Genomic DNA, 12,502 nt, shown 5'->3' with positions numbered 1-12,502 from the left:
CGGGGAGCGCGGCCAGGGAGGAGTGGGAGGGAGCCTGAGCTCCTCGTGTCTCGCACCGCGTCCCTGCGAACCCAGAGGTTCCCTCGGCTGGGTGATGCCCGGCTCCGGCAGGAGGGGGGACCCAGGCGATGTCCCAGCCGTGGGAGTATGATCAGAAATGAAGCCTGGCTGGTGCACCTGGGGCTGAGTTCCCAAAGGTGCCCCATCCCAGGTACCAGGGCTGCATTCCCAAAGGTTATTTCATCCCAAGTGTCAGGACTGGGTTTCCAGCACCAGATGGCAATCCCAGAGGATGCCCCATCCCAGGTACTAGGACTGCATCCCCAAAACGTGCCCTACCCCAGATAGTAGGACTGTAATTCCAAAGGATGCCCCAGCCCAAGGTCTAGGACTGGGTTTCCCATCCCAAGCACCATAGCTGAATTCCCAAAACATGCCCTATCCCAAGCAGCAGGCCTGCAATCCCAAAGGATGCCCCATCCCAGGCACCCAGGTTGGAAATACTCTCACCATCAGCTCCAACTTTGTGCAGAACACCTGGGGATGCTTTGTGGCCTTCACCACGTAGGCTAAAGTAGTTACTCCCGCCTTGAAATGCCCCAAACCCCGTGATATTCAGAACCAGATCCACACACGCTCCACACTCTGCCGTTCTGCCTTTAGGATGGCGTTATGGGGCCAGCAAACAGCCATGGGGGAGGGCTGGGGGTGCACGGAGGCACTCAGTATTCTGTCAGAGCAGCACAGCCTTTGTCTGCTCCTGACCTTTCCCACTGCTTTGTGGCTTCCCTGGCTTTTTTTTTTTCCTCTCTCTCCTTTTTAAGGAATTTAAACAGAAACAGCCCACACCAGGGGAAAAAAAATAAATAAAAAGGCAGAAACAAAGGAATCATCTAAACAGCTGCTTTAGCAAAACAAGCAGCTCTGCACAACTGCAGATTGTAATCAGTGTGTGTGTGTAAAATATGAGGAGTTCAGGAGGAGCCATCTGGCGTGGGGAAACACTGACATGGCAAAAGGAGCGGGGAAGGGGGGCAGCAAGGGGGGATTATTGGTATTCCAGCAGCATCTTTGGGGCTGGCGGAGCTGAGAGGCCCTTTGTGGCCGCATCGCAGAGCGGAGCAGAGCTGCCTGTGCTGCACAAAGCCCTGAAACAGGGGCTTATCCTTAAAGCAAGCACAGCAAAAAATAAGAGAAAATTAGAGACACCCCACAGCAGTGAGAGTGAACACAATGGGAACCAAACCCACGTGGAAAAACAAGACGACCCCAAATTCTGCCCCACTGCGGTCCTACAGGAAAAGGATGCTCTGAAGCTGAAGTTTCCCCTGAGCTGCTTTTCTGCGCCAAACGCTGCAGCGAGTGTGATGTGAGCCTCCTACATCTTTGGACTGGGGGGATTTGTTTCTGCTCCCATATGGAGACTGGATGTGAGTTATTCAGACCCAAGTGGAAGGCACCCAAACTCTCCCAAATTCCCTATTTCCTCCCAGACTCAGCACACATCCAAACTCACTTTCGCACCCTGGCTGCTCTCCAGCATTTCAGCTTGAAGACTCCCGAGCTAATTGTCCTTAAATACCAAACAATGTGATGCACTGGGCCCACGTTATCCCAGGAGCATCTGCTGGCTGCTCGGCAGCCTCCCGGAACCAGATGGGAAGGGATGTCCTCGTTTAAAGGCTTCTGCTCACGGCTAACGGGGATTTCTTTGCTACGTGGTCACCGCCCTCGTTTCAGGATGGGCCCAATGTCTCATCCTGAAAATCCTTCTGAGACTCTGCCCAGCACAAAGCCACTCATTCTGGGATGCTGAACCCGCATTCAGGCAATGCACAAGTGGGAAACTCGGTGATTTCCAGAGCTCTGACCTATCAAAGGATTAATTGGGATTAAGATCAGAGTGGTTCTCATTGCTGCTTGTAGACACAAACCCACCCAGCTCCCACTGCTGGCTGGGTGGCTTTTTGCCATTCCTCTTCCCATCTGCTGCCCGCTGGCTGTACAGCTTTCAGGCTGTGGGCTAAGCCGAAATGAAGGGAGGTATCTGGGTGCCTTAATTAAAATTAACTCAAAATGAACAGCAGCTCAGACCCCGTGAGAGCTGGCAGAAGACTGACGGTGCTGTGTGCCCACACGAACCATTCCAGCCAGCAGCATCTCTCTGTTGGGGCCTGAGAGGCTACAGAGCGCCCAGTTTCAAGCACCCAACCCTAAGCCTTATTTTCAATCAGGAGATCAGTAATTAGCAGCTTTGCTGCATGGACGCTGCCTAGAAAGGCATCAGCGTTGACCACTTAACTCTGTAGCAGTTCCACTGCTCCTTGGCTGCCCAAGCGGTTCTGTTAAGACACAGAAACTGCAAACGGTGTCACTTCCAGCTGACCAAGATCTGGGCTGATCTGCAATCAAAATCTTCACGGTAAGAGCTCTGCATCAGGAGAGCGCCTGCGGCTGCGCTGGAACAGCACTTGCTGTGATGAGATAGAGGTCTTGGCATCACCTGCATTCCCCATTGATTCTCCTTTTGGGAGGTGTCAGAAGCAAGTGGAACAGCACAGCACCCAGTTGCATCTATGCCCGTGTTTATTTATACTGAACAGCTTTAAAAATACAGAATAAAATAGCTTTATCTACTATTATTCACAACATCTGGTCCAAATATTACATTTTTAAATATTTGTTTAATGAAGCCATGTTAGAAAAAAAATACGAAATTAAAAAAACTCCATAAAAGAATTACACATCTCAGAACAACAAAAAAAGGGGGGAAAGGAGGGAAAAAGGAAGAAAAACCCTCTTGCTTAACATAGAAGTTTTACAGCCAAAGTCAGTCACAAAAAATCATGAGAAAGAAAGAAATATTTATCCCCACTGCCTAAGAACTGTCAATAGTTTGTTACGCCCAAGGTTGTCATAAAGAGACAAAGTACAATAATTTGGACTGGCAGCAAGATGGTTGACCTGGAAAGATGTCATAAATGCCAGATAACACACAAGGCAATTCTAAATCTCTCTCTCATATCAGTATGTATGGATGACAATGCACAGTCACAGTCGAATTAGAACTAGACAGGAATACTGGGATGTTTCTAAACACAGATCCCCAGTGCAGCCCAGCACTCAGCCGGATGGACTCACGGGCAGAAGCTGAACACTGGCAAACTTGTGGCCTCCTCCAACACTGTAATGACCTGTTGTAGCTACAGAAACATGAGAGCACTGAGTGTCTGCCATCCCATGCCCCAGAAAGGCTGTTGGCCTTGGCAAGGAACAGTACAAAACGTGCCCCAGTGGGACAGGCTGGGGAAGAAAGAAAACGCGACCTGCTGAGCGAGGCAGATTTTGTTTAAGAAGGCCACATCAAAGAAACACTGTGGGTTGTGCTGGTCTGTCACATGCATTTCTATGCTGATACACAAGTCACGTTAAGCACAGGTTGTATCAGGTGCTGTGAACATCCAGTGGCTAAGTGAAACCACTGGAAGCTGGCTGTTATAAACCACGTCTGCCTGCAGTGCTGTTTGTGCACAGATGGACGCCTCCCGTCACGGACACACGGCTGTGGGACAAACAGCACTGAGGGTTTCAGTTTGCAGGAGCCAATTCTGCGCCGGGAGTACTGAGATCTCAGTAGGGAGATGAACAAAGGAACCCTTTAGTTTTCGGTAGGAACATAAAGATGGGTAAATAAAGTATACACAACTACTATAGGTTCGTCAATGAAGAAATTCTACCATCACATGACATTGTCATGACAATCATACCACTCCCTCCCAGGAAAACCGCAGTCATTATCCTGAGTGGAAATGTTATTCTTAATATATGGAAATAAAATACTGCAATATTCATGTACAAACCAAGTTGTCATATTTCAAGTCAGTATTAAAAGGCATAAAGCAAATTCTGGGTTTAAAGGTTGAACTTTGAGGAGGTGACCGATCGCGTCCCTCCGCCAACACATCCAATATGACAACATAATCGGTCACAGCCGAGCTCGCTGTGAAACCTGAATTTCCATAGGTATAATTTGCACATACTTGCTTTAGAAAAACGTGTTTCAACATGTTAGCAACAATCCTTAATTTAACCTTAAAAAAAAAAATACAAGATCGATTACAAAAGTCCAAAGCCGTGTCCTTCTGCACACGTTTTAAACCATCTCTGATATGACAAGATGATATTTCTACCATGAATATTTGCCCTTCCACCTCAACGTCTGGCCGAAACGTTTCACTGCCTCTTCGCTCCTCCACCAGGTGCTCTCTGCTGCAGCTCTGCTCAGCACTGCGGTTTGAAAGGCAGGCAGTGACAGACTGGGACAAACACAACACTGCACGTGGAGTCACCTGTGAGCCACACCAGCCGCCCCCGCTCCGAAGCCCAGAAGGGAACGGCTGACACAAAGGAGCGAAGTGCTCCTCAAACCAGCAGCAACTGCTGCACTGCAGCTCAACCCGCGCTCCTCCAGCGAAGGGCATTTCACACCAGCCACGCCAAGACTCAAATGTAGAAAAGTGGACGTGGGAGGAATATTTAGGGTCTGCGACTGCCTGCCACTTGCACAAAAACGGGGGCAATTTCAGTGCCTCCCTCACAAAGGAAAGCAAGCATTGCATTGCACTGCATCTTCTCTGAGTGGCAGCCCTGGGACTGCTCCAGCTGCATCACAAAGAGGAGTTTCTCTTTCCAAGGCAAGTTGCCTGTCAGCTCTGTTCTTTGCTTGCCTCAAAGCTCTACAGAGATGCATGCTTCAATATAAAGATTCAGGGTGCAGCAGCTGCATCAGAACCTGCACATCCAGGGAAACATCACCGACACCATCATCACTTTTTGCTATACGTTACACATGCTTCAGCAGATCTCCATTGCAAAACTGAGGCTCACCTCTCATCATTCATATTTGCAGTAAGACTGACAGTGTCGTTACACACAATACAAATCTGGTTACAAAAATGACTGCTAACTACAACTATTTATCTTAGTGTTACCGAGTTAAGTGGCTAGAAAAGCAAAGCATGCCAGCTAAATGCTACTGCGCTTCTCAGCCAGCCCACAGAATCAGTATGGGAGAACCAAAAGCTGAGAAAGAATTAAACCCAAGTTGGATAGAGTCATCTGGATTCATCTCTTTGGATAAGCCTGGCCCAGGCCGCTGGAGAGGGGTGGTGTTCTGCCCCAGGAAGAAGGAAGAAAATCCTTGGATTCATTGCCTTAAATTAACCCACAAATCACGCTGGTGGTTCTTTCTGACATGCTCAAGTGAAGACAGCGCAGAACACAAAGGCTTCACTCCCTCCAAAGGTGAGAGAAGATCACTATTTCTCATCGCCTCGTCTCTTCAATGCGTAAGCATTCATATCTGGGGGGGAAGTTGAGCAAAGCCTCAGGACACAGCAATCACTGCTGTGCTCAGCTCCCATCACTGGAAGTGATGCGCTTCAGCATTTAAGAGGTGGCAGTGCGCTGAATCCCAAACCTTTGCCTCTTTCAACATTTTTATGACAATCAACTTTGGCATTTTACCTGACAATAACCACCATACACAACTGGATTTTCCGTTGTTTCCTTGCCCATTTATTTTAACTCCTCTATCTCTCTCACACATCTTTGGTTGCAGGTGAAGTTGGGAAATTTGGAAGCTCTGAGCCACTAATCACAAGTCTCCACATTCAAATCTATTTGTAAGTGGATGTGAAAATCTAACATCTCGCTACCTGTAGAGGAGAATTTCAAATGACAAAAATGACTTAGTTTTAAAGGCAAACCAACCTTGTCTATGACACAGTAACTCTTCTGACTAGCTTTCAAAATAGACCGACTGACACAAAGACTGCAAACTACTGAAAGTTCCCTGGAGCAGGAACAAACACATGCTTTGTTATGGAAAAAAAAAGAGCATTATTTTATGTTTCTGGAAACAGCCATGACATGCTGAAAAAGGATGTCCATGGAACCATTCCAATCCTACACTACTCAGCACTGATCCATAAAGCTCCTTCCTTGCCCTCCCCACCCCAACCCCTCCATGCTTCAATAACCAATAACAAATTCACGTGGAAGTAGACTCAGAAAGCAGAGTTCCTGCACTCCTGTCCAGTAGTCAAACCTCGATAAATATATTACTGAATTACAGGATCTACTCTTACGTTTCTCCAGGAACACAAAACGCAAGCACTGTAGAGCATACTGGCCTTGAAATTACATTACACTACATTTCCCTGATGATCTCCACAGCTTAAAAATGCTTTTGGGGCCACACCGAAGTCTAAAACTAACTTGCAATAGTAAGAACATTAAACATGAATGAAACTTTTAATTATGAACGCATGATGAGCATGAACACTCACATAACATCAGAGCTGAGACTATTCCAGGAAAAAAAACTCTGAATGGTGCCCTGGTTGGACCCAATACCCGTTAAACCATCCAGTGGATGAGGACATCAAATGTAGTGTCTCTGCCATTCAAGACCACCTCTGTAGAAGTAGCGAGCTTTTACAGTAATCCCACAAAGAGGAAAAAAAGAGAGGCAGTGCAACAGAAGCCAATCATTGGCAGCACTGGATCTCGACACCCGAACAAGAAATCTTGCACAGACGCATACCAGGGAATGCTGGTTGCACTCTGATCACGTGCACACAGGTGTGAATCCCTCTGAACCCCTTTTGTAGCCTTCTTGTTTAGGAAACATCTGGCTGCATCCATTCACTTCACTGTCAGACCTGCTATCAGGTCCCACCTGGAAGTTAAGTCTCCCATCTCTACGAAAGTCAAGCTACATGCATCCCTTCAAAGAAAACCTACTCCTGGACAGTAGTTAGGTGGTTAAGAAGCCAGGCAGAAAATGGAACAGTTTAAAAATGCGATACGACATGAGTGATTCTTTCTAAAGCAAGAAGCCAACAGAAGTCATTCAGAGTTTTCACAGGCAGAGTTCTTATGGAAACTTCTGTCGTAAGGCTGGACATCTGACTGAACCATCAAGCCATCTGAAAAATACTCTTAGGATTTGCCAGTTTAAACTAAGTCTGGTTTCCAGGGATCTGAAACTATGGAATGTGCAAATCAGTGGTCAGAAACAAAACAGACATGATTAGGCATAATTAGAATTATTATTAGGATTCAGATTTTCTGGCATGACTAACATTGCCAGCAATGAGCGAGCCGAAAATGCCAGCATAAATGACTTAAATAAAATCACCATAAAAAGTAACATTCTCAAGCACCTACATACTTCAGGAACCTAAGTCCCATCTAAAATAAGCAGACTTGGGCACGCAGGTATCTATAGCTTTGGACAAAAGGAAGAAAAGAAATCCAACAGAGACACTATATCTGGCTACCACCACCCACAACAGGAAAGCTTTTTCTCTTTTTTTTTTTTTTTAAAATTCTGTCTCAGCTCTGGTTCCAGAATTTAAATGCAGATATACAAAACATATATTTTAATGCTTCTTAATCAGCAAGAAACTGCAAATACATCTTTTACTACAACTACATAATATAGTTTCAACTAAGGCTATACTGTAGCTTCTGAGTCCTCATCTGAACTCCTGCAGTTACTGCTTTTCCTGAAGCCTTTCCATGTGTAACCCATGAAGGTTGGGCTGATGGGCAGGAAGCTGAAACACCTGTATTTTTTGATGAAGTTCATGCCAAAAGGCAAATCATATGTCTCCATGCCTTCCAGTGACTTGCTTCCTTTACCAACTCCTTTCTTCCATTTCCGTATTCCCCTTTCTTCAGGGCTTCCTAGAAGTAGAGAAATAAAATAAATAATTACACACACACTAGGAGGAAGAGCAGAAAGAAAACAAGCCTCAAGACTCAGGCACCTTGTTCAGTAAAGCAATGGGAGAATCTTCTGCGAAGAGGAAATAAAAATACTGGAAAACACAATTACGTATCTGGAAGTTGAGGCAAATCTTTGCTCTCAAAATGGAATATTTTGAATCCCAAAATATTTTTACTGTGTCTTCCGCAGAAGCCTGGAGCAGGCTCTGGACTGGGCTCTGATCCAGCTGTGGATGTCCCTGCTCATCGCAGGGGAGTTGGACTGGATGAGCTTTAAAGGTCCCTTCCAACTCTAAGGATTCTATGATTCTAAGCATCTTCTGGCCTGTTTTTTTTCTTTGCTATTTTCTGTTTTTAAAGAAAATGGAAATCTTAACTTGAAAAGGGATCAAAGCACTATCAAAGAATCTGAGGCATACAGGAATGAAGTACCCTGCTCCAGACAAATCAACAAAAGCAGCAGCATTTACCTCCTCATCTCCTGTCCCCCTCCCTGAAATGCTGTGCTATCACCACTCAGAGAAGCAGGCACTACTGCAGGTAAAACAACAGTTCACACTGACCTGGAATGGTGTTATCCAAAATAAACGCAACACAGCCACCAACAAACATGGCTGTAGTGAGAAGAACATTCAATACTTGATCGATGCCTGCTATTCCTAGAACAGAAAAGAAAAATAATTTATTGCTTGCTTGAACTTTAATCACACATAAGCACATTCTATGGATTTACAAGAGAAAACTGCCATTGAGACCAGTGAGGAATTTGCTCAATCTTCCACTGAGGAGCACTGTATTAATATTGTAATCTAACTCTTTGCTTGAATGACCTACTTTTCTATGCAAGCTAAAAAAAGGTCTTAAATCTAATCTAAATTATGCTCTTAAATCTAGTTCTGAACTGACAGCTGTAAGAAAACCTTTTCTTTTCAAAATCAGTTTCAGTGCCCCTCTACAGAGCCTTCCTTTCATGACATTCACTATCAAAAGCAACAGTCTGAAGTTGAGTGCATTAAAATTCAGATTCCACTCACATCCAGAGTGACAAGAAAAGCTGAAAAATGGAAACAAACTCCTAGTTTTCAAGTCCAACTCAGTACTTCCACCTGTTCTTTCAACACTTTTCGTAACTCAGGCTCAGCTTTGCAGTCCCTCTTTCAGTCCAGCTGGCAATTGTGTCCAGAAAGAATGTTATGCATTCTTACCCAGAAAAGCGGGACAACTTGAGATGTACCCCACCAAAACACTCAACTCCAATCTCAACATCCAAATTAATTTTCCTCTGAATGCACCTGTCTTCCTACCGACAGCTTTTACTGCCTCCATAATAAGTTGGATTTCTTCTTATTTATTTAGTATGGACTTCATGCATACGAACAGGAACACATACCTGTCACCAATGGATTCTGTTTGAGATAGCTCGGAAGGACAAGTCCAAAGAAAATGGAAAATCCAAGCACAAACAGGTTGCGAGAAGAATTTAGATCTATGAACTGGAGGTTAGACAGACCCACAGCTGTAATCATCCCTAAATAAAAACAGCACAAGTCTCACTCTTTAGGCTTCTTTTTCTTAAAACAATAAGAAGATAGCAACACAAATGCAGCACAGGAGTAAAAAGATGCTGCCATCGACTACATGAAGAGGAGCAAAAAACATACGTTACCAAAGAGAGTGCAGAAGAGGGCACCAAGCACGGGGTCAGGCAGGGATGCAAACAGAGCACTGAACTTGCCAACCATCCCAAGCAAAAGCATGAAAGCTGCTCCATACTGAATAACTCTGCGGCTTCCAACCTGCAGGAGAACAAAAAGGAAAGCATGCTGGCAAAAAGTCCACATTTTATCCACCTTCACCCCTTGCATTTTATATTCATTTTCACATTCAAACTTCCACATATTTTTTACAGGCTGCAGAGCCTTTACAAACACCTCAGACTCAGCTGTAACATGGCTGCAGTCCAGTCCTAACAAAACTGTAAGTTTGCTTTAATTAGCTTTAACAAAACCATCTGTAAGTGCTGCAGTCACTATAACCACGTGGCACGGTCCCATCCACAATACAGAAAATAAGTAGACCATAACTAGGAGAGATTATGAACAGATCAGCAGTGACACGAGCGAAAAGAAGTCATGTATGGCCACCCTTTTACACAGTAACACATATATCAATCATCTTTCATGCAATTCACCCGAAGGAGATACCACCTTTCTAGACAGATTATCAAGAGATTTTATAACATCCCTCTGAGATCAAAACTGAGTGCACTGCAGATGCAAATCATGGCTGTGCTAATGCTGAAACCAAGTGTCTGCACTTCCTTCCCTTTTCTATTTTAAGCATCCAGACACCAGGGCAGTTGCTCTCTGGCACCATGTTGTAACTGCAATTGATTAATCTGAACGTTCAACATTTTAATAGTGTTACACAGCTTAAGAGGTCCACTAGGAACAAAAAATAAAAACAAAAGCGTTATACTCGCACAGCAGTTTCTAGCACAGCTCTCTGCAGACCTTCTATTAGAATACTATGTTTCAAATAAATTGAAATTTATCTGTTAATCACATTGACTGTGCTAAATGAGTTAAATCTATGCAAGTTAGCCTGCAGCTTCCCCAGTTTGTGTGTAAATAAATATATTCCTTTCTTTACGAGCACCAACACTTTGGTCTAAAACTAACTTGCTGTATGAAATAACCAGATGCTTTAAAAAAAGAAAAATCCCCATGATAGTGACATTGATCAACCTCTGCAAGCCAAACGAATTAAACTTCAGATGAGATTTGAAAGCAACTGAAAGCATCTTGGTCAGCATCTAGCTTAAACTACGTAATTACTCCAGGCACTTGCATACGTGCTAAGAGATTGTTCTGGAAAGTATGAGTAAGGATATGGTACCTTAAAGATGTAACCACATCACTGACATTGTGGCATAAGATGGCTATAAGTTTGGCCTAACGACTGAGTTTTAATCAATCACCCTCATCTAGTATAGCTCAAAGGCCCTGCAGTCTTTCCATCCAGTTGAAGCCTTGAATTTAAAATCCTAAATGCAACCAGTACTAATTTCAAGGCAGGTATATGCCTTTTCAACAGTTGCAGTGGTATAATGGGATCACTATAATTGTTTAGACTTTGCTCATGAGCACTGAAGATTGCCTTTTACAACTAACAGCAGAGTATCTAAGTTGTACAGATTGATTCCAATAGAAATTGAAGTTGCAAAGCTGTTTAGATTTTTTTGGGACAAATACTCACACAGCAAAACAGGGCAAATCACTGGAGCACAGCCATCCAGCTGTGCCACTCTAGATAAGGCACATTCAACTCTTCCATCGTACTCTCTGAACAAACCTAATCGTACTTAACTCTGTTCTTTGTTTCAAGAGAAAATGCATCCTCATTCCTGCACCCTTAATAAAAAATCTTTGTTAATTCATGGAACTACGAAGTGAGCAACAGAAAGAGCAGAACAAAATAAACCTTTCTCTAAGGATTCTTCAAGCAAACTTCTAGGAAATTTCCACCAACAGAAAGGAGGACTTACACAGACAGCAGATGGTGCTGTTAGTATTTATATTGCATTGCAAAAGCAAACAGAGCCATCCTTTCCTAGAGGAAAAAATATGGCCGACGATAAATCCATCATCTACACTGGATTAAGCTGGGGGATGAGTTATTCCAAGAGGAGCACATACATCCCGCATCTCGCCTGCATGAAGTAGATTTACAGCTCCCAAGCCAAACACACAACAGGATGTACGCAGTTACAACGTAAATTGCTCTGATTTTGCTGATATTTCTTAACAAGGTTAAATTAACAGTGTCAAGCTAATCCATCTGCAGCCCAAGGTCCCCCAGCTCAGCACAGCACTCAACCACCCATCAGTTCAGTACGTAAACAAAGGAATTCCTCAACTGCTTACACTTTGCTGAGTGACACTGCCTCCAAACTGTAACCCCTTAATCATGCTCAGTGATTTATAAACATATCACAACAGAGACATTTTAACTTTGAAGTTACCTGGACTGCAGCTCCTGCTCTAGCTCTGTCAATGTAACATCCTAGTACAGATGTAGACAAGACCCAAGGATCTCAACTTATATTTCGTTGTGTCAAAATGAGACACTGGAAACAGTCCTGTAGCAACGCTTTCACAGCTAGGAGATCCAAAGGAATACTAATTTCTATGCAGTTTACAGTGTCTATGCCTCAACTCAAGAACACTACAGTCCTGGAATTCTTTGCTGGTTTTCAAAAGGCTAGTTTATTTAGCATCATTTGCATTATGAACATTTTAAAACTCCTGTTTACTTAGAATGAAAATAGGATTTTTGGCATCCTTTCATAGAATGGATTTCTATTAGACAAGGTCTGACACTTAGGTTTAGAATACTGTATGAAGTTTAGTCTGCACGAAGTGCAGCTGTAAAATATGAGAATAGCATAAGCCAACCACAAGAAGACAAAATAATACTCAAAGTCACTGCCTGATTAAGGTATAGAACATACCTTTGTGATGCCCAGGACACCAATGTTAGGGCTGGAAGAAGTGGATCCATTCCCTGTCCCAAATACTCCATCCAAAACACAGGAGAGACCCTCAATAAAAATTCCTCTGTAATTCAGAAACAGAAAATTGTCAAACTTGTATTAGCATTGACTCACTCAGATGGTGCTTTATAACTGCAGTGCCTGTTAAGG

The 12,502-nt window shown here is 43.8% G+C and overlaps 1 protein-coding gene across 3 annotated transcripts in view; it reads right to left on the bottom strand.

Annotated features, from left to right (window-relative positions):
* Nucleotides 1–2,568: 2,568 nt before the first annotated feature.
* SLC23A2 (solute carrier family 23 member 2) overlaps nucleotides 2,569–12,502 on the bottom strand; it is a 52,761-nt gene continuing 42,827 nt past the window's right edge. For all 3 annotated transcript variants that reach the window (XM_010723071.2, XM_019622616.1, XM_010723072.3), the window contains 5 exons: nucleotides 12,311–12,416; nucleotides 9,464–9,593; nucleotides 9,188–9,325; nucleotides 8,361–8,456; nucleotides 2,569–7,755 (listed from right to left, as the gene is read on the bottom strand). In XM_010723071.2, coding sequence (XP_010721373.1) covers nucleotides 7,523–7,755; nucleotides 8,361–8,456; nucleotides 9,188–9,325; nucleotides 9,464–9,593; nucleotides 12,311–12,416 — 703 coding nt within the window. In that variant the 3' untranslated portion in view covers nucleotides 2,569–7,522. The remainder of the gene's footprint in view (nucleotides 7,756–8,360; nucleotides 8,457–9,187; nucleotides 9,326–9,463; nucleotides 9,594–12,310; nucleotides 12,417–12,502) is intronic.

The sequence above is a fragment of the Meleagris gallopavo genome, chromosome 24, assembly GCF_000146605.3.
Source record: "Meleagris gallopavo isolate NT-WF06-2002-E0010 breed Aviagen turkey brand Nicholas breeding stock chromosome 24, Turkey_5.1, whole genome shotgun sequence".
Classification (NCBI taxonomy): Eukaryota; Metazoa; Chordata; class Aves; order Galliformes; family Phasianidae; genus Meleagris; species Meleagris gallopavo.
This window is presented reverse-complemented; position numbering and strand designations above follow the sequence as displayed.